The following is a 22,213-nucleotide window of genomic DNA, read 5'->3' on the forward strand; positions in this document are numbered from 1 at the left end:
CATTGTTTTGTTTCAGATATTTATACGACAATCAAATAACTACAATACAGAAAGGAGCATTTAAAGACCTACTCGCACTAGATCGCCTGTATGTATACATAGTGACAATATTTTGTAAAATAAATGCTGCCGAGAACAAAATGTTATATAATTTTCCGTCGTCGAATAGTTTGTCCATTCACATACCTGTTCGGTTCAAATGGATTGGATTTACTTATACTTTTATTTAACAATGACTCTAAGAAACAATTTTTTGTAAGGGAGTTTGTTTCTCAGTTTCAAAGTTACTAATTTTTCAAAACACTACTTTATATAGATAGGGGATTAATAAAGGAATTCAAAGAGCAGAACGAAAAATATAGGTCACACTGCTTGATTTCGAGATATAAGTCATTGAAATTTTAGCGGTGAAAATATTCTCTCTTGACTTTTCATAGCTTTATCATTGACAAGTTGAAGTTCTCAAAAACTGTTAAAAAGTAATTAAAATTGTATAAGACTTTATCAGATTGTTTATCATTATATATGTAAATGATTTTGTGAACTTTACATAATGACACACAGTGTTCTAATACTTCTTGTTCTTCTTCAAATGTAATAACAAGATTAATGGTTCCATAAAAAGACAAGTAGAGGTCACTGGGCAATTTTTGTTCAAGGCATTCCAATGGATAAAACCAGAGGATTCCGAAAGTCGGTTAAAAGATCTAAAACAATCAAACTTCTTTAAGTAATTGACTTTTAAATAGTTATCAAATAGACATCGATAAACCGAATGTTCACACTGCAGAAATCATTATAAAAACAAACATGTATCGTGTTTGTGAACTTCACAAAATGACGTCACATGAAAGCTTCGAGCATCGGCTATTAACACCAGTGTTCTAATACTTCTTGTTCTCCTTTAAATGTAATAAAATGAGATTGAAAGGATATCTGATGATACACAATGTGTATTTGTAATTAATATGAAATAAATAACATGTCAACACATTGCAGAATAAATAAAGGTATACAGAGAAGGGTATATATGCTTGTTGTCATCCGATCAGAACCATTTATACCATTCGTGTTGTTTATTCTTTAGTTGTCTATGTTGTGTCGTGTGTACTATTGTTTTTCTGTTTTTCTTTTTCATTTTTAGCCTTGGCGTTGTCAGTTTGTTTTAGATTTATGAGTTTGACTGTCCCTTTTGTATCTTTCGTCCCTCTTTTTATACAAAATGAATGCATTAAAATGCATCATTTCTACACTGAAGAATACAATTAACAGGACTATTTATGTTTTTGTTTCAGAGAATTGAACAACAATCAAATAACTACAATACAGGAAGGAACATTTCAAGACATACCAGCACTTAACACCCTGTATGTATAATAATTGCAATCTTAAAAGAAGAAACAAATCAGTCTTCAATGATATGACATCACATCTCAAGTTTATTATGTTAACAGAATATTTGTATTTGTTAATTGATTTGCATGAGTCCTTACATGTATGTCTGTTTTGTATTTAGATAAACTTGTCTCTCTTTTACAGATAAGAAAAGATATTCCGACTTTTGTATAGTTTTTATCATACCTTAATATTGATTCATGTTTATGAAAAGTTAAAAAAGCTCATTGTTTTAAACCTGGATTCTGCTGTTTAAGGTGGTACCTAACACTACAGGGAGATAACTCTGTAAAGTTAGTTAAACGTTTAAATGACGTTGTGTTGTAAAAAGAATATAAAGCTTCTCAATGATCAAAATTTGTGTTTGTCAAACTGCTATATAACCAGTGTAATTTTTCTGACAAAACGGTTGGATTAAAATTTTTGAAATTTTTATAGTTTTGTTAAAGGGTCAAAATTAATACTTTGACAAAATTTTATGAAAATTAAACGAGCCAAATTATTTTAGTGAAAGTGTTGGGTACCACCTTAATTAGGGACTTTTCCACGAAGTTCAGTACCTTTTGTTGACTGTTGTGCGTCTTTTCGTATACGTAGTTGTTTCTTCCTTTAACACTGTATTTGGTCTTCGACTATAAGTTTAACGATCACTGTGTAAACGTTGAAGCAAACGACAACCCCCCGAAACAGGATGAACACTTTATCTAAATAGATATTAGAAGATGTGGTATGGCTCAATCCTCTCCATCCTTAAAACACGTTGTCAATTTAAGCTTCGCCAGTGACATGTGATTGCCTTTATGAAATAAAAATGTGTAGAATGAAATTTGTACTCCGCATATTTGTACGTTCGAAAAACATTACTACTATCTTGGTGAAACGATGATACACTAATTAGTCTTCTTTAAGTTATGAACTAGAAATTTAGTTATTATTGCTCGAGGGAAAACGAGGTCAAACATTGTATTCAATACCATTAACTGAATAAGATCGAATCAATATATCAGATCTTTACAATTTTTATTATCGCCATTTTACGAAATTTTCCTTTGATTTTACTGATTGATAACTTCTTTTCTTAACGTAGTCCAGGTATATCAAAAAAATTATCGCTAGACTATAGGGGGACTTAACGTTTCTATTGAAATTGACTCATTAATAACATTGTCATAGGTAAAATAGCGATATATAGATTATGATTGGTCCTTTCAACTAGATTGGTTTTTTTCGCGTTCACCGTACCGACTCAGGCGTGAAAATTAAACTCGTCGAGATAAACAACTATAATCTTTAATTATCAAACCTGATTACAAATGCCTCTAACAAAATGTACAGCTTGTCTAAAAAAAAAACTGAAAACCCCTCAATAAAATAAAATTACGGCTAAACTGAAATTGTTTTTATTGAAGATAAGATACATAATAATACTTTGGAAAATAAGATTCATTTACTTGTCTTCTTGTATCCAAAAGATATTTAAACTTTTGTAAGTATATTGAAAACATTTTTACATAAATTTGAAAAAAGGAATGTATTTGTAATATGTATCCGATTTGCATGCTTCGAATAATAAAGTAAAAATAAATTTCAATGTTTGTCTCAACAGGTCATTAGACAACAACCCACTGGACTGTCTTGACTGTGAAATGTATAATTTCAAGCTGTTTTTACTAAACAATACACATTTGTCGGATGCATCAGCAACATGTAATGGCACATCAACTCGTGTATTAGATTATAACGTCACCGAATGTGCAGGTAATATAGTCCTATCCCCGATATACAATGAGTAAACAGTTGAAAAGTCTTTTCAAAATGATATTTCTAATACAGTATCTGCACCTTTCTGTTCTTTGATTGTGTTGTTGTCTCATAGACACATTCCCCATTTCTATTCTCAATTTAACATGTTAAATTTATTCATATTTAGTTTATTGTATCAAAACGTTACAAGATAAAAATACACATGTATAAATCGAATATTATTTAGATAATTTGGAGCAAGACTAACAAGCCACCTTACCCTTCCGGAGCACATGAGATCAACCCTAGTTTTCGGTGCGGTTCGCGTTGCTAATTTTTTAGTTTTCAATGTTTTGTCATTTGTATGTGTCATGGCGTTGTCAGTTTATTTTCGATTTATGAGTTTGACTGTTCCTTTTGGTATTTTTCGTTATATATGGTGTGTCATACATACGATTGAGTTTTAGATTAATTTCAACCGTGGACTCAGTTTCATCAGTTTAAGATGGAATGCCGGTTTCTAATCTTTTTTATTTTGTTAACATTCATTTACTTTGAGAATTTATTTGTTAATGCCTCAATCGTAAAATTATTTACATAAATTCATATGCTCACCCTTAATAATCGGCAAAAGTGTATTTTATTGGTTTTTTATAATTTTTTTTATCGATAAGAAATCTATGAGATTTGCCAGTAATTCAAACTTTAAGTTGCAATTTTACTGTGATATATAGATATGGTCAGTCGGTGACGTCTCCTGTCCTCGAGTAAACATCTTGGGTAATTGAGAGATAAATAAGTGCACAGCCACATCCCATCGGAAGCAGAACGTCATACATATCTGACGGACAATGAAGGCTGATAACTACGCACTTTACATGATAATGAACCTTGCAACAACCTAATGACAAGTTAGCCTGTTATATTCCACACTTTCAAACTGTACCCTTAAACGCTTAATTTTGACATTTTCAGTTATTATGTCTGTTTGTTTTGTTCACACGTATTTGTCAGTTTAATGGAATTGTATACGACTGTTACACAAGTTAGAGGTAAAGGTAGCTAAACAACCACTTTTAATCTACCATTGTCTACATATGAAAATGCTTGTACCAAGTCAGGAATATGATATTTGCTGTCCATTCAAATGATGTGCTTGAACTTTGATTTTGACATTGGGTTAAGGATTTTCAGTTAGGAATTTTCATCGAAGTTCAATATTTTTGTGGTTATATACCTATATGAAGTTATTTTCTTTCAGAACCAAAGGTCATTATTCTTCAGAATCAACCCGGACGATACCATTAGTCAATAAAATATGCCCGAAGGAATGAAATAATGACCTGTGTGAGGTCATTATTTTCCTTAATAAAAATCCTATCTTTAATTTACTTCAAAATCAAATTCGATAGGTGTAAAAGAAATCGTCTTTGCCCGCAATGCAATTTTAGAAACAAATATACTTGAAGTTTGGTTAATTTATCGCTCCAATACAGAATAATTTTGACAATCGTATTGAGTCACACTGAATAAGTTAATTGATTGTTGGTTGTTTACCTAACGTAAAGTGGCAAATATATAATGCATGTTCAGGACGATACACACTGAATAGGAAGTCATACTATGACCTAAATGTATTTTTTTCTCGTCTTCGTGTCAATAATTCATTCGATTCAATCAAAATTGTTTAAAAAAAATAACCACTTTTCCACGATAGAAATGTCATTACAAGTAGAAAATAAAATACCCCTCCCTTTTCGAACAAACTTAGTTGGTACAATAAATTACTTACAATGTGTCGTGTCTTGTACTTGTCATACACCATTATCGGATGGTAAAAATCCATTTGTTTCTTTCTGCATGCAGTAACAGTAGTATTTTTTTTATTAGGTATGGATAATATTTTTTAAAACGTTTATATTTTGAATAATTAGTGGGTTTTATTTCACATTCTAAATGATCCGTAGGACGTATTGAAACCAAAACACATTAGAAAGGAATATTTTACTTTAGTGTGGTCGGTAAAATAGGATACTAAATTTGGCAAATCTTTATAAAAAAAACAATATTTTTTAACGGTATATAAGTCAGATTTTGCATATTTTAAGGTATTTTTACTCGTAGAACACACCTCGGGGTGTCAGAATTACCCAAACCGAAAAATCTTCCTACGGTCGGTCTTTCATTTAATCACACCCTCGGTGTGTTCCACGACAATCAAAACCTTAAAATATGCATTTTCCATAACAAACATACATTGTCCAGTTACAGTTCAAATATCCCACTTTCCATCCCAGTCGACCTTCATTACCGAACCAAGTTATCATATTATTCGTTTATTCATTCTGTGATATTTGAAACTGAATAGTATTAATCAGCACTCAATTAATCCTAAACTAAGAATGTAAATGGGGAATGTGTCAAAGAGACAACAACCCTACCATAGAATAGACAACATCAGAAGGTCACCAACAGGTCTTCCATGCAGCGAGAAATTTCTGCACCCGGTGACGCCCTTCAGCTGGCTCCTTAACAAATATATGTATATTTGTTCAGTGATAATAAACGCCATACTAAACTCCAAGTTGTACATAATCTGTATATTATTATTGTAACAGAAGGTACTACAGCATTTAAAACAGAAGAAAGCACAACAGTTTTATCAACAATAGACAGCACAACTGTTACATCAATGACAGAAGACACACCATTGACATCAGCGAAAGAGGACACACCAGTGACATCAACGAAAGAGGACACACCAGTTACATCAATGAACGAAGACACACCATTGACATCAGAAAATGAGGGAACAACAGTAGCATCAACAAATGATGGTCCATCACTGGCATCAACGGGAGAAAGCACAACTGGCACACTAGCTACTCGTAAGTATATCGATATTATCATTACAATATAGTATATTTTTCATTTCGGATATCTTTTTTCTTCAACTTCGTGCTTTATTTTGCCCTTTTAATTTTTTATATTCGATTGTCACTGATGAATCTTTTAGAGACGAAACGAGCGTCTGACGCAAATAGAAAAAATAATAATCCTGGTATCTATGATGAGTTTATTTGTCTACCATAATAATATATTTTGAATAGAAATAATTGTGGAAACAATTTCCAAGAGGCACAACTTTGATCTTTCTCCTTAGTTACTTACAGTTCGCCCCCAGTCGCATGCACAGTGTAAGTTGAAAACAGATTCCTTAGTCTGAAACATGTAATAAATAAAATTTATAAACGAATAACTTAAAACAGGTGACACTTAAAGTAAAAAATTATTAATTAATCAAGAAAGAGATTCACAAACTCGCAAATATTAAAAGACGAAGGATGACAACGTCAGTGCATGCCAACATACTAGATAATGAGACGGCGTATAATGAAGGAGATATAAAAATGTCTTTGTTGTTTTATGTTGATGTTTACATTTTTGCATTCAAATAACATCTCCTTTTACGTATAAATATGATATATAAATATAAATTACGCTATCTTCGTCGGTTTGCTTGCAAAATGTAGACATGTGATAAATAGGTTTAAAAATTTGGTTTTGAGCACCCCATAAAAAAGGCAAAAAAATACTAGAGGTTGCACTTTGTAAATACAGCTGTTTCTCAAAACACGCCTCGTTTTGGGATATCTTGAATATTCATAGAAAATTAATTTTGTTTACACACTGGTTCCCAGTTATGCTCTCTGTGTTCCATCTCACAAAGACATAACATGGGAATTTTACCAGTAAATAAACATGTTGTTTACATTGAAATCTGTGGTAAACTTTCATTCGAGGTAGGGTTAGTTAAGAAAATTAGTGTTAGTTTAAAATTTGAGCAGTTCAGGGAAAACACACGTTGAAACTATATAGCACAGCCCTTTGAAAAAAATGGTGGTGCATATGAACTTTCAATTCTAGAATAAGATTTTTTTTAAATTTCATAATAAAAGTGGTACGGTTTTAGCTGTAAAAGGAGTTCCTATGGAAAATTGCATTGCCAATATTTACAGAAATGCAACCTATAAAGACATCAGCATAATTTTCTAACAACGCGATGAGTAACAAAAACCAAAACCAAACAAACACTTTAACCTATAATTGTTAACTTTTTAAATTGTTATTTGGATGGAGAGTTGTCTTATTGGCACTCACACCACATCTTCCTATATCTATGAACACAGACACAATGTGATACACAAAACACAACATAGAAAATTTTATGACTGTGCAACACCAACCCAACCTGAAGATATCATTTTGAAGGATGAGTGACTTCCTATAAACACATCATACGGTCATCATATAGAAGCATTGGTTTCTTGCGAATCTATAGCAGTTCCTTCTTCAGGTGTTCATGTTAGAACACACATCCGGTAATAATTCTAACATGTCTAAATCGGTAGGCCAAATTTGTGAAGAGGGAACGAGATTGTAGTTAGAACATTCATGTTAGGAACATATATCTACTGGGACCATCGTTTGAACTTGATATGAGATTTTTTAATTGTATTTGAACTACATATTTAACAAATAAAACTTAGTTTGTTTTAATCCTACAGTCGATCATAAGACATACAGTACAAATACGCCACTGTTTACCTTGAAACGCCCAGGGATATTATTGATATTTCAGAGGTTATTTTGAATAATGATCATATTTTATTTTACAGTTTACATAGTGGGAACTGTTGGAGCTTTGGTTGCAATTATGATTCTCGTTGGAGCAGTTCTAGGTACTTGTGTGATATACAACAGGTACAGATAAACAACTTCTTTATATGCCTTTAAATTTACCTACGAATCCCGACTTGTTACTTTAAGATCATTTGAGTTAAACATAAGTTGTTTGCAAATTTTTTGTTACTACAGCTCTAGATTTCTGTAAAAATTGTGTTTTTTTTTGTAGTTTCTAGTTTTGACTTTAGCTTTTGTCTGTTTTAATTGTCATAAGTCGAAAACGAAATGACAATACCATTACTGAAAACGAAATTAAAACCACAGGACAAACAACAATACACTAAACACAATGTTGAAAACTTAAGACTTGGCAACCCTTACCCAACCAGAAACTAGGGATGGTGGCAGGTGAGATCCTGTTTCACATAAACAAAAATCCGTCTTTTGCCCTTTTTATTAGAAACCCGTTTATACGTCGTCGTAAGTTTAAACATATTTTTTTTATAGGGGATTGGGAAACAAGTTTTGCAACTTATATTTGCGGGTTCGAGTGCTGCCTTGTAGCCTGCTCTTTTTCCAAATCTACAAGGGTGTCCCTTACTTGCAACGGATATAGCGCTCTTTTAACACGGGTCAGCCATTTATTGTCCCCTTCCAACGGACTATCATCGTTTCACTCAAGACCATACTCGCAAATGGTGTCAAGGGAGAGCCGATAATTCAGTCCCTGTATTTTCACCCCGGAACGGGAATCGAACCAGGAACATTTGTGTTAGTAGTCCGATTCACTTACTACTACAACACGTCGAAGTAGGTTACCTTGAAAATGTCAATTAATCCCACCCTCCCTAAAACTATAGATTTTTGCAATTTTTTATGAAACAAAGTAAGACAAACAGTTTGTATTCTAGCTTTCAATGGGGAGACTCATGAAAAATGAATAAAAAATAAAATTATTATTTCAGATAAGGGTAATGGGTTGGCACCATCATAACTGTCAAACCCGCTGCAATTGTTTGCACCTATCCTAAGTCAGGAATCTGATGTTTAGAAGTTGTCGTTTGTTGATGTGGTCCATATACTTAAGTTGAAATAAAAGAGGATACTTTCATTGAGTTTATCAAATCCTGGTTTTCATACTTTTAAATAAAATCAAAATGAAGCCTTAATATAAAATTTTGTTTCTGATCATTTTTTTATGAATCAAATGCCCTTTCATTAAGATTCATACACATACCAACATTTGTTCAAAGTGAACCCGCTTTCCTTGATGTTCACCCTGTTTTATAGTTATTAAAGTGTGTGTCTAATCAATTGTAGAATGAAAATGAAGAAAAAGTCAAGGATAGAACCATCGGACAGATCTTAAAGGAGACAATTTCCAGCTATGCCACTACGCCATGGGGGAAATATTAGTTGGTATTAGTATTCCGTTCGTAAGGCGCATTAATGTCATTACCAACATCTCCGTTAACAATGTTTTGTTGTTGGCATATTAACTATATTTCATGAAAATAAAGAAAACCTCCCGATTTCGTTTTTGTTTATCATCATGTATTCGTACGTTACAACATATACAACCTGTTCCAACAAACTGACCTTTAACTTATATTGAATTTTTGAAAAAAAATCAATCTGGTGGATTGCTTTAAAAATCGTAATATTAAAGGATGTATTCTTCTGACTTTTCAGTCTCGTTCAGTCTCGTTGAAATCTCGTTCTTGGATTATTTCCAAAACATGTGACAGAAGTGGAAAACATCAATGAATTTTCAAGATATTTTAATCAAACATAAATCTGTGAAAAAAATGTGTATTTAGAATGAATGTTTTTTGAGAAATCTTGTTTTCAAATTTTACGACCAATCAAGTCAGTATTTTTAGCCAAAATTTTGAGAAAATGGGTGAGAGATACAAAAAATGTTTTTACGAGAATCATGTACATCCCATATCATTTTGATCTTTTCAAATTTCTTAGATATGTATTTTTTCAATCATTTATAACAAAAAAGTTGAAATAATATGCATTTTGTGCTAAAAACTGAGAAAAATCACAAAAATACAAAATTAACAACATGGTTAATTTTTCTCAAAAAAGCGTCAAAATATGATAAAACTTTCTGATATAAACACCTACTTATAGTTTTTGTAAGTAAAATTTATTCAGATTGGTCCACTTCATACTTATAGAAAGTAAAAAAAAACCAAGTTTAATTGTGAAACTGTGATTTTTTTTTACGATAATAGCCCAAAATCAGGTAACAATCGATGAAAAATGGGAAAATCATCAAAATTGGCCATTTTCAAAGGGCAATAGCAAAAAAAGTAGTTCACCACCATATGATTTTTTTCTTTACTAATTGTTTTGTTACAGTTTTATAAACTCAAAAATCAGGTTAAGAAAAAAAAGTTTAATTCTAGTAATTTTTGGCTCCTCAGAGGTGAACATCCTTAAGTCTTTCTACTTTTCCGAAGTTTTTCATAGTCAATTGTAGGCTTCCGAAATCAAATATCAGCAACCTGTCATTAAGATTTTTGATCGGCCTAACCATAATGGTATTTATAAATTTAGACTAAATTCGCCAATTTGAGATAGTCATGTTGTGAAAGGCTTGTCTTTCTTTGTATAGATTTCATACAGTATTACGTAATTATCATCTTGAATGAGTGCTTCATTTTGTAATGTAAATTAATACTTTTATTAATTATATGTTGTCTTGCAGGTTTACTTTATATTAGAATATAAATATATATATCTATCAATAAAAGTAGCACAATATTATTCAAGAAATTAAAACAAATTGAATCTATAACATCTGTATGTTAAGTTCCAATTTTGTATGTCATCGATATAAAGTTTAATAGATTTATTGATATGTATTCGATTGGTTTAAAAATAAAAGGGATATAGAAATGTATGTTATACTAGTACTGTTGCTTTTAATTTAGTTCTGCTGATTTGTTATGTTTTTATTTCTTGTTTTCTGCCCTTATTGTATGCAAAATAATGCAACCATTATATATAATACATTGTGGTATTTTTTTAATTTATTTTTTTTGGCTTGTTTGGTCAATTAATTTTACAATTATCTACTAGTTTCTAGTTCATGTAACGTTTTAGTTGTGTATCATGTAATATATGGGGGTATTAAAATAGTTCCAAAGATACTAGTCTTATCATTGTGTACGTAAGACATTCGACTACAAAAATATTATCAGTGACAACAAAATTTAAAGAGAAGCGACATATATCAAAGGAAATTCAAACTCATTGGCTGAAAATGAAAAGTGTTCAAATGGAAAATCTATTTCGAACTGAAAGACGTTATCTACACGATGAAACAGTTTCTTGTTTACAATTTGGAGTTTAGAATGACGTCCATTATCAAAATAAAGAAAAGACCTATCCACTAAAGACCGTGCATATTTACGCTAAACATTTTTCATTTTAAGCTGAACAAAGAGATTTTGCAAAATACTCTACAAATTTTAAAATCAGTTGGTTTGATAAATGTAACAAACATCTGTTGAAGTCACTTCTGAAAAATCATTTTCGGAAACAGAATTTAAATTTGTAATTTTCATGACATTTATACATTATTTGATTTCACGAGGATAATATTAAAAGTAAAAGATTTCATCTTATCAACAGTTTGAATAAATAAAAACATTTGAATTTGATTGTTTTAGAAAAGAAAGAAATTTCAATATCCGTCTGATGGACAAAATATTGAAATTGCTAATCTTAAGCATTTTTAATTTGCCATAAAATTCTGAAAAATGAAAAAGGCTAAAACGTGGAGCATTTTTCAATTTGATTTAAAATGAAAAATGCTCCATCGTGCAGCATTTATCAATTCGCCTTTAAAAATTGAAAAATGAAAGATGTTGAATTTTCATCTTTAATTTTTTTTCTCAAAAATGAAAATGTTTTTGTGTTGAGGATTTTTCAATTTTCTTAATTAACGTTTTGTTTTTATGCTTAAAATATAATACACATGAGTGTATGTGTGAACCCATGTATACACATTTATTACCTTACCCCGAAAAGATAGGAAAACAACAACGCACCAGCAAAATTTTGTGATGTGGCGCAGGATTATTATGAAAAAAATATTATTATTTCCCTTGCTTAGAACTCTTAACTTTAAATTTCCCTATTGTTTTATTTACATTCACGTTAAGTACATGTTCTCTCTATAAATCTGTTAAATGAAATGAATATTGGTTTGTTTAATTCATTGATAGAGATATTTTTTTACTCCAAAGTTTAGTATTTGCATCGTTGCAAAACATTTGTAAACATCTTTAAAAAGTTAATTTACATTTAATATAACATCTTAGAAATACGATTATGCATTGCACAATAGACCACTTTCGAGTTCACCCGTCACCGGAAAAAACTCGTCAATTATACGCGCCTTTATCATCGTCATTTGTGCGTTTAGGGGCGTCGTCACTTCCTTCCAATGTTGAGCGAGTGGTTGGAAAACTATAATCCTATATTGTACGAAATATTCGGCAAATTGAATTCTCAAAATTGACAATCATTACTGCTGTCATTAGGGAAATGTCAGTAAGTACCTACAGAGCAACCATTATTTCTAGTTTATCCTGCACAAAGACGATCACTAAGACGCTTGATGAACGTAAATAGTGCAGGGATACAGGCGAGCCCCTCTATCTGGTAAGTGACGTCATAAAGGCGTGTATAATTGACGAGTTTTTGCCGGTGACGGATGAACTCGAAAGTGGTCTATTAAGAAACCCTGCTCTTAAGAACAATTAACAACAAGAAACCCTGCTCATAACAACACGGTTCGGGAGAATAAAGATAAAAAAAACACTGTTCGGTTGTTGCCTTTAAAGGTTTATGCACAGCTGAAAGCGATTTCAATATACCCTTTAAAGCCCTCAACGACAGAATTATATCACCAAAGCTGAGAGCTAATCCTTAATACATAGAAAATGAAAAATATTGTAAAATAAGATTTCGTACTTTCATGCACTGGCTACGGATTTGGTGATACCCTCGTTGACAAAAGATGTAAAGATAAAAACAACACCTAGGAACACTGTTCTTTTACCAGTCTCTCTGTATAAGGTTGATGAATATGCCATTTTCCTTCTAAATACAGCTCATTTTGGAAGTCATTGAATGCTCCATTTCTTAACTAGATAAAATGAATTAAACAATTTGTTCACTGGGTTTGTTTGTTTGTTTGTATAACTTAGCTATTTAAATATCAATAGTGCTTTAACACTTGGCATCTATCGTCTCTGTTTACAACTAAAACAAGCTCTGGTTTACATCTCCGAATCTCAATCAGAATTACTAATGCTAAATGTTGGTCCCGCGAGGTTGATGTTGAATTTTACAGCGATTTTTCTGTTTTTAACTGAAATACATTAATTTAGGAAAACAAATCAGGAATGAAGCAGACATTTGAGTCAGTGCTTGGTGGAATTAGATACGACTGTCTTTAGGAGACAAAGTTTGAAAATGTAGGTGTATAATTGTTCCTGTGGTCTTTTATTTTTATAGTATGGTTTATTTGGTACATTTTGTGTAAATGTATAGTCAAAATATGTTTGATACTGTCAAGACTGATATTGCTGATTACTTAAAGTTTGTTCATTTTGAGACAGATTTTCTTTTAAGGGCATACGATACAGTTTTGATCCTGTATTTACAAGTTCGTGAAAATTTGCATATAGGCTATTTTTTACCTGATTAAATCAAATATGTAATGAAAAATATACCTTCATGTGCTACTTTTTGAGTAAAATGAGGTCGAAATTTTGTATATTTGCTCAATATTCAGATTTGTGGCCGTAATTTCTTTTTCGAAAGAAAGACATAACTTTTTGGTTATAAAAGATAAATACAAATTGTTTTTTGTTAAATAATCGGTAATTTCTGTATTTTATAAGTATCTAAAAAAATTAGGCATTTTTTATTCAGAAAAAACTCATATTTATCAAATGTTTATGAATTGAGGAAAATACGTCATGTTTTTCTGCATGTTTATCAAAATTAAAAAAAATCCTCTATTTACAGTTTTATAAAATTTGGGTCACATAATCTCCCTTCAAAATGAAACAAATTGCTGTTTTGAAAAATAGGGGTCCATGAACTCGTTTTCAAATTAAATCAGTTTGAATGATAAAAATAAGTCGAAAAATGCATCTTTTCCCGATATGTCACAGTTTGACGTCGCGAAAATAACATTTTACGTTAGCAACGTCATTACCTCCCCTGTAACTGTATCGTATGCCCTTAATTGGAATGAATGTGCGTTGGCATTTTAGCTAAAAATGAACTCCCAAATGTGAAGCTAGTTTACGTTTCTCTAGATATTAGAAGATGTGGTATGAGTGCCAATGAGACAGTTTGCCTTCTAAGTCGCAATTTTTAAAATAAAAACCGTTATAGGTCAAAGAACGGTCTTCAACAGAGTCATGGTTCACATCAAACAATAAGCTATAAAGTGTTCCCAAAATGACTAGTGTTCAACTATTCAAACGGGAAAAACAACGATGTAATATATATAAAGAACGAGAAACACATATGAATCACATCAACAAACGACAACAAGGAACATTAGAAGATAAAAAAAAAACACCTTTTAACAAACTTATGAAGAAGGGATATAGTACGATTCTGTTGCCGGGTCATTAAAGTTTGCATAGTTTGGCTTTAATATTGTTTTCACATCTTTACATCGGAATTAAATACATTTATTTAAAAACCAGTTGCTGGCATGACACGGGTTATAGTCTTCTCTTAAATATTTTTTGGTTGTATAATACTGAATCCCTAACGGGAGTTGTCTGATATTTCTATGATGAAGACGTAATCTTAAAATCAGTTTAATTGAGGTCTGGAGCTGACATGTCAGTAACTTCTAGTAGTCTGTTGTTATTTATGTATTATTGTCATTTTGTTTATTATCTTTTAATACCTCTTCTGATATCGGACTCGGACTTCTTTTGAACTGAATTTTATTGTGTGTATGGTTATATGCGTTTACTTTTCTACATTGGTCAGAGGTATAAGGAGAGGGTTGAGATCTCATAAACATATTTTACTCCCACTCTTTTTGCGCCTGTTCCAAGTTAGGAGCCTCTGGCCTTTGTTAGTTTTGTATTATTTTTAATTTAAGTTTTTAGTTTTTAATTTGTTTAGTATGACGTCCATTATCACAGAACTAGTACATGTATATATATATTTATTTGTTTATGGGCATGCTGAGGGACGCCTCTGGGTGCGGCAGTTTCTCGCTGCATTAAAGACATATGGGTGACCTTCTGCTGTCGTCTATTCTACAGATATGGTCGGGTTATGGTCTCTTTGTAACATTTCTCATTTCTATTCTCAATTTTAAAAATGTCCTGTACCAAGTCAGAAAAATGGCCATTGTTATATTATTGTTCGTTTCTGTGTGTGTTACATTTTAACGTTGCGTCGTTTGTTTTCTCTTATTTTTTAGTGTAAATTCACATTGCGATAAGACGTGTCACGGTACTTGTCTATCCCAAATTCATGTATTTGTTTTTGATGTTATATTTGTTTTTCTCGTGGGATTTGTCTGATGCTTGGTCCGTTTCTGTGTGTGTTACATTTCAGTGTTGTGTCGTTGTTCTCCTCTTATATCTAATGCGTTTCCCTCTTTTTTAGTTTGTTACCCCGATTTTGTTTTTTGTCCATGCATTTATGAGTTTTGAACAGCGGTATACTACTGTTGCCTTTATGTATTGTCTATTTAAAAAACATTCAATACAGCAATTATTGACTATAGTTTAAGAAAATCAGACCAAAACTAAAAAACTGAATACTGAGTAATGAACAGTGAAATGAGGTCAAGGCCAAATAAAACCGGCCAGACTGACATGCACATCAGTAAATATTTCCATACACCAAACAAAGATTACATATTGCATATAGCGTTAGAAAAAAAGACCAAATATCACAAACTTCGTTAAAAAAATCAACAAAATGAGTGTTGCGTTTCTAAAGTCGTTCAGTATATAATAAACTTGCACCTCATTTGTCTTTTTATATTATAACTATAGCATGTAATAACATTTTGCAAATTTAAAGAGAAACAAATTGTACGCGGGAGTGATTTCCCTCCTGTTACCACTTGGGATTTTTTTACCTATGGAAACGTTTACAAAGCCAAAAGATTGTTTTCCCATTATGTATTGTGAAGAGCATCATTTCCTGAATGCATTAGTACAAGGAAATAGTTGGAAAAGCGGCCAGGTTCGAAATTCAAGCCCATCCAAGATAAAAATTTATAAAAGAATCTTGAGTAACAGGACAATGGTAACAGGACAGAGTTGGTAACAAAAAGGATTGTTCTGCTTTATTTTTAAGTTAAAGAAAAATACATTGACTTTTCTACATTGGCTAGAGGTATAGGGGTAGGGTTGAGATCTCACAAACATGTTTAACCCCTCCCCCCCCCCCCCGCATTTTTGCGCCTGTCCCAAGTCAGGAGCCTCTGGCCTTTGTTAATCTTGTACTATTTTCATTTTAGTTTATTGTGTACAATTTGGAAATTAGTATGGCGTTCATTATCACTGAGCTAGTATATATTTGTTTAGGGGCGGCCAGCTGAAAGACGCCTCCGGGTGCGGGAATTTCTCGCTACATTGAAGACCTGTTGGTGATCTTCTGCTCTTGTTGTTTTTTTATATGGTCGGGTTGTTGTCTCTTTGACACATTCCCCATTTCCATTCTCAATTTTATTTTGTTTAAAACGAAGATTGATCCAGATCAATATAACGTTTTGAACGCAAGGACAATTCTACAGTTATCGATTAGTAAAGTTAACATGTGCGTAGCGCTAGACATAAACCAACATTACCCACAATGCAGTATGTCTCAGGCGGTAGAAAATTTCATTTGACTTGTTTAACGGATTAAACATTTTGGCTATTATACAAATAACTCATTTTAAAATTAATATAACAGATATTCAAATAACAGGATTTGCAGTATCACAATGTCTCAGTTGTTCTTAAACATTGAACCTAATGTTCTTCCATTACAAAGATATAATAAAATTAGAAAAAAAACTGTCCAGCTAAATTGTTGCCTCTGAAATCAGCCATACAGATGTTTTTTCATATTTTCCCTTCTCATATAAAAATATTTCCGGCTTTCGTGTAGCTTAACGTTTATTTATGCGGTATGGGCGTTGCTCATTGTTGAAGGCCATGCGGTGACCAATAGTAGTTAATGTCTGTGTCATTTTGGTCACCTGTGGCAGTTGTCTCATTGGCAATCATACCACATCTTCTTTTTTTATATAACGACACGGGGCCTCGGTGTTCATGTGGTCTAAGTAGTGAATAAGTCAAAGTTGTGTATCACTAGCCTATCAACACTGAAGTTTTGAGTTCGAATTCTATACTTGTGGCACTGGATCGCATGACCCTAATCTTAAATTTGTCAGTTTCCACATTGTCGACCGGTGACTGGTTCTCTCTAGCACTTCGTTTTCCTCAATCATAAAACTGACTTCTACAAAACAATCTCTAGAGAAATCAGTATGAAACATACAAAACAAGAAGCTTTAGCTTTAGCAAGCTATACATGTGTACGTGTAATATTTTTTATTAGGAATAAAACCCATAGAGACCGGTCACCCAGCATCTAAGTTGAAATAATATTTTTTTTAAAACTTCAACAAAAACACCATTCAGTGTTTCTGTATCAAACTAAAAAGTGTTGCATGCATGATTAAAAACGAGAACAGACACTCTCCATAGAGTACGAGCTATAGTAAGTCTAAGTAACTATTATAAACAATATTTGTCATCTGATGGTGTTAAACAAGAAATAAACGGTAAAGTAAGCTCACAAATAAGGCCACAACATGACAGAATGTGACACAATTCAAACACGGAAAACATACAATACTATACTCATAACTAATTTACAAAACAATAATCGAAAAAATATATATTAGATACAGCAACGGCTACCATAGACAGTAGGGGTAAACATGATTTCATAATTTCGAGCGCTAATCCCTCCCTTACACTGGGACAGTGTCGTACAGCATAAGAAAATACTGTTTAGGGGGGGGGGGGTGGTTGTCTTTTGAAATAGATTAAAAATAAAATTGAGAATGGAAATGGGGAATGTGTCAAAGAGACAACAACCCGACCAAACAAAAAACAACAGCAGAAGGTCACCAACAGTTAATTTGATCGAAATTTATAAATTATTGAGCCAGGGATTTCATTACTACAACTCAACTAAACCTTGTACTAAATAATTTTATGAAAGATACAAAGATTTGGCTGGAAAATGTGCCTGTACTGTATAATTCTTTTTCATACGTAATGTCACATTTTTATTCCTATGATGATATTGTTTATAAAGCACGTAGTTTTATATAATATGCATATAAACTCAATAATCCTTTGGATGAATTTATTTCATGGTTATCAATATTAACTATAGTAAAATCTTTTATCGTCATACAATATTGTTTTTATTGGTTCTAATATTGATTTTTCATTTATGATTTCGTACATACATTAGGCTGTTAATTTTCGCGATTGAATTGTTTTGCATTTGTGAATTCGGGGTATTTTGTAGTTGTAAGCGTAATGGGTTTTGCTCATTTGAAACATAACTACTTGTGACTTTTAAGTTATAGAGAAAGTCAAAATAACTGTCCTTTTGTTCGAAACATAGGTACTGAGTTTCTTTGTAACTGTTACAACGAACACAAATGGAATTCATTTTTTTAATGAGTCTTAAATTGAATTCCAAGTAAACTGAAGACATTTTTTCTGTCTCCCTTTCATCAGATAGAAAACAGACGTGTTTTTTTTTTTTATCGCAAGATTTTAAAACCAATCCTGATGCAAGCTATACTTTATTGTAGTTTTAATATAGGTAGGCATTATATTCGTGATTATTTTTGCCAGAGCGATAGTGAGGGCTAAAATAACACGAATATGATGTGTATATCCATGCACGGTTTTCGTATGTAGGTCAATTTCGAATTGCAACACATTAGAGTCAGTAACAACATGTACATCATTTAAGTGTTTAGAAGTATTTTAAGTTAATGAAATATATCAAATGCATGCCAATTATGATAAATTCATTATTCTGCAGTAGTCAACATACGCATGTGCAAATAAATTTTATTGAATTAAGAGCATGTTTTTTTTTCACAAAGCGAAAGAAGCACGCCACGTCACATTAGGTTCATATGAAAGAATTAGTTTTAAATATTAAGATAAAATCTACTTTATAATTTCATTTATAATATTTCAAAAATAACTCAATGCATTATTTGCAGACAGATAAAATTTTAATATTTGTCACTGCCGATATAAATGTTACATTTCATTTTGCCACTACCACCATTATAACTGTAATATTTGCCACTGCCAATACAACTGTCATATTTACCACATTATTGGTTACATGTACATAGTGTGCTAGTGACCTAATACGGTATATATGGGGTCAGTAAATTCCATATGTGACCTATAAAAATTAGCAATTCTTCAATACTGTTAGCATTAAGACACTGTATACTTCCATTGATCCTACAAAAAAAACCTGATACCAACATTAACAATAATAATAATTTAGTCTTAGATGCATTCTTTTTCTATGAGTTGTTAGTGGATTTCAACTAGCTGTCAGATAACTGCGAGTACTCTCAGATCTGTGCATTGTGTCTTTTTGTGTCGGGATGTATAAGTACGTACCCGGCCACGTCCACTTGTATTTTTGTCCTTCTGCTGAGTTCAGCCTTAAAGTTTTTCAACATATTTTTATAGTTCGTTCTTATGTTATACCACTGTTTCAGGTTAGGGGGACCCGCTAACATGTTTCACCCGCCACATTATTTATGTGTGTGTCTCTCCCAAGTCAGGAGCCTGTAATTCAGTGGTTGTCGTTTTTTTAATGTGTTACATATATGTTTCTTTCGTTCATTTTTTTACAAAAATAAGGCCGTTAGTTTTCTCGTTTGGATTGTTTTACATTGCCTTATCGGGGACTTATGTAGCTGACTCTGCGGTATGAGCTCTGCTCATTTTTGAAGACTGTACGGTGACCTATAGTTGTCAATGTCTGTGTCATTTTGATCTCTTGTTGTCTCATTAGCAATCATACCACATCTTCTTTTTTTTATCATAATACAACTTGTTAGGTTTAAATGTGTTTTATGAATTTACTACAATCTTAATCATCAATTTCTTCGTCTGTTGAAACTTTTCGGATTTTTTCTCAGAACCGTTTTGTTTTATAACGGGTACGTAACACCACTACTAACCGTGTATGAAATAAGCCCCGCCTCCATACTGACTTATATGAAATAAACACGGTCTCCACGAGGGCGCTTTTAACCAATCACATTCCTAGAAACTTATAGGAGGAAAGATCAAACTGTATCTTGCCGCTTGACCTACAACAATATAAGCAGTGAATTTTAGTATGTTACACGTTTCTGTAGAGAATTCATATAAACCGCTTCAAATAGTTATATAACAGAAGCATTCTCTGCATTAGTACTATATTAAAATTATAACAAAGAACATTAGAAAAAATATATTCCGACAACATAATGTTGACCATTTTAGTTTCTTATTATTTCAGAATCCAGAAAACGCCCGTAAAGGTAAAAATAGATTTGAACTGTGCAGTATATCTGAGGTAGTGAATGCACACCTTAGCCGTGCATTATTCAGATTATATACCACAGTAAGAACAAAGAGATGTTACCCATGTCATGTGTTAAAAAAATATATTTATAGGAATCGTATCATGGAGAAATTTCGTTAGACATGATAGATTACTATATCGGGAAATGATCGTTTGCATGTGTCGAACATTCGCTTGTTTTGAGGTTAATACATTTTAACTTGAAAAGTGTCCTAATCCAACAAATTGGTTAAACTGCATTAAACAAGACCCCACTTTTCCCCTTTTTGCAAACCCAAGGAAAATCATGTAATTAAAACTCAAACCTAAATAAACTATTACAAGTATTATCCCAGACATGTTTGTATTGGTTTTTTTATTCTTAATTTTCGATAAAAGCCACCACGCACTGTCATGTGGACCCGAAATTGCACTGTGCAGTAAATATAAAAATAAGAAGATGAGGAAACGAGACAACTCTCTACGAAAAACCAAATGACATTGACATTCACAATTACATATCACTGTACAGCCTTCAACAATGAGCAAAATCTATACCATAATCAGCTATAAAAGCCCCGAAATGACAAAAAAAAACCAATTGAAACGAGAAACTATCAAACGGCATAATTTATGTACAAAATAATAAATAAAAAACAAATAAGATACACAGTAACAAACGACAACCTCTGAAATACATAGACATGGACATATACATCAGAATGTCGCTGGGTTAAACTAATTTGATAGCGCAACCCGACTTAGTAACCTACAGACCATACAATAGAAAAACAATAAACGGAAAATAAATACATATGTATGATGAACAGCAACAAATAACAACCATGCACCATGCACTCAAGCACAGGCCCCGGACTTGAGACAAGCACAGGCCCCAGACTTGAGACAAGCACAGTTGTAATGTGGCGATATTCAATCGTTTTAGAGGTGCTTACCATCCCCTACCCTAGAATATAGTGGTGTAACATTACAACATAAGACTATAAACAAAAGGTTGATAAAGACTTAACTCATCAGATTGATACAGATACAAATCAATTGAACAAAAACTTGGACATTGCAGGGTACGAATACATTCCAATAACAAAAAGACACTCAGTACAGATCTGAGCCTACTCGCAGTTTCTACAGTACAGATCTGAACGTACTCGCATTTTCTACAGTACAGATCTGAGCGTACTCGCAGTTTCTACAGTACAGATATGAGCGTACTCGCAGTTTCTAATAGCAAGTTCATATCCAATAACAAAAAGACACTCAGAACAGATCTGAGCGTACTCGCAGTTTCTAATAGCAAGTGTATATCCAATAACAACTAATAAAAAATCGTGCATCTAAGACAAACTATCAATCACATCACATCCAACATCCAATCGATTTAGTGTTAAGACGTTGTTTATACATGTATATATTCAGAGAAAAAACAGATGAAAGTTACCTTGTGCACTGCCAAGATACAGGTGTCAACAGATTGTAGAGTTATGAATGTGCATAATACTTCACATATATAAAAAATAGAAATGTAGTTTGATTTTAATTAACTGATACAAAATCTATACCAATCAATACCAATACCAATAAAACACTATTTTTATATCAAATTAACGTGTTGAAGTGGTAACCTTTCAGAATATGTTTATTTGAAGGATCGGTAAAGTTTACACGGATCGTATCTAAA

The 22,213-nt window shown here is 32.2% G+C and overlaps 1 protein-coding gene across 1 annotated transcript; it reads left to right on the forward strand.

Moving 5' to 3' along the window:
* Positions 1-232: 232 nt before the first annotated feature.
* Positions 233-10,853, forward strand: LOC134709880 (uncharacterized). Its single transcript, XM_063570009.1, has 6 exons — positions 233-255; positions 1,296-1,367; positions 3,002-3,153; positions 5,757-6,026; positions 7,818-7,902; positions 9,145-10,853. The coding sequence occupies exons 1-6, from the start codon at positions 233-235 to the stop codon at positions 9,191-9,193; spliced, it is 651 nt and encodes a 216-aa protein (XP_063426079.1). The 3' UTR covers positions 9,194-10,853.
* The last annotated feature ends 11,360 nt before the right edge of the window (positions 10,854-22,213 follow it).

This window comes from Mytilus trossulus, chromosome 3 (genome assembly GCF_036588685.1).
Source record: "Mytilus trossulus isolate FHL-02 chromosome 3, PNRI_Mtr1.1.1.hap1, whole genome shotgun sequence".
Lineage (NCBI taxonomy): Eukaryota > Metazoa > Mollusca > Bivalvia > Mytilida > Mytilidae > Mytilus > Mytilus trossulus.

Coding starts and splice junctions, on each gene's coding strand:
- LOC134709880 (XM_063570009.1), top strand. CDS start 233: ATGACTCTAAGAAACAATTTTTT. Junction 3,154..5,756: donor TAACGTCACCGAATGTGCAG/GTAATATAGTCC, acceptor TTATTGTAACAG/AAGGTACTACAGCATTTAAA. Junction 6,027..7,817: donor AACTGGCACACTAGCTACTC/GTAAGTATATCG, acceptor TTTATTTTACAG/TTTACATAGTGGGAACTGTT.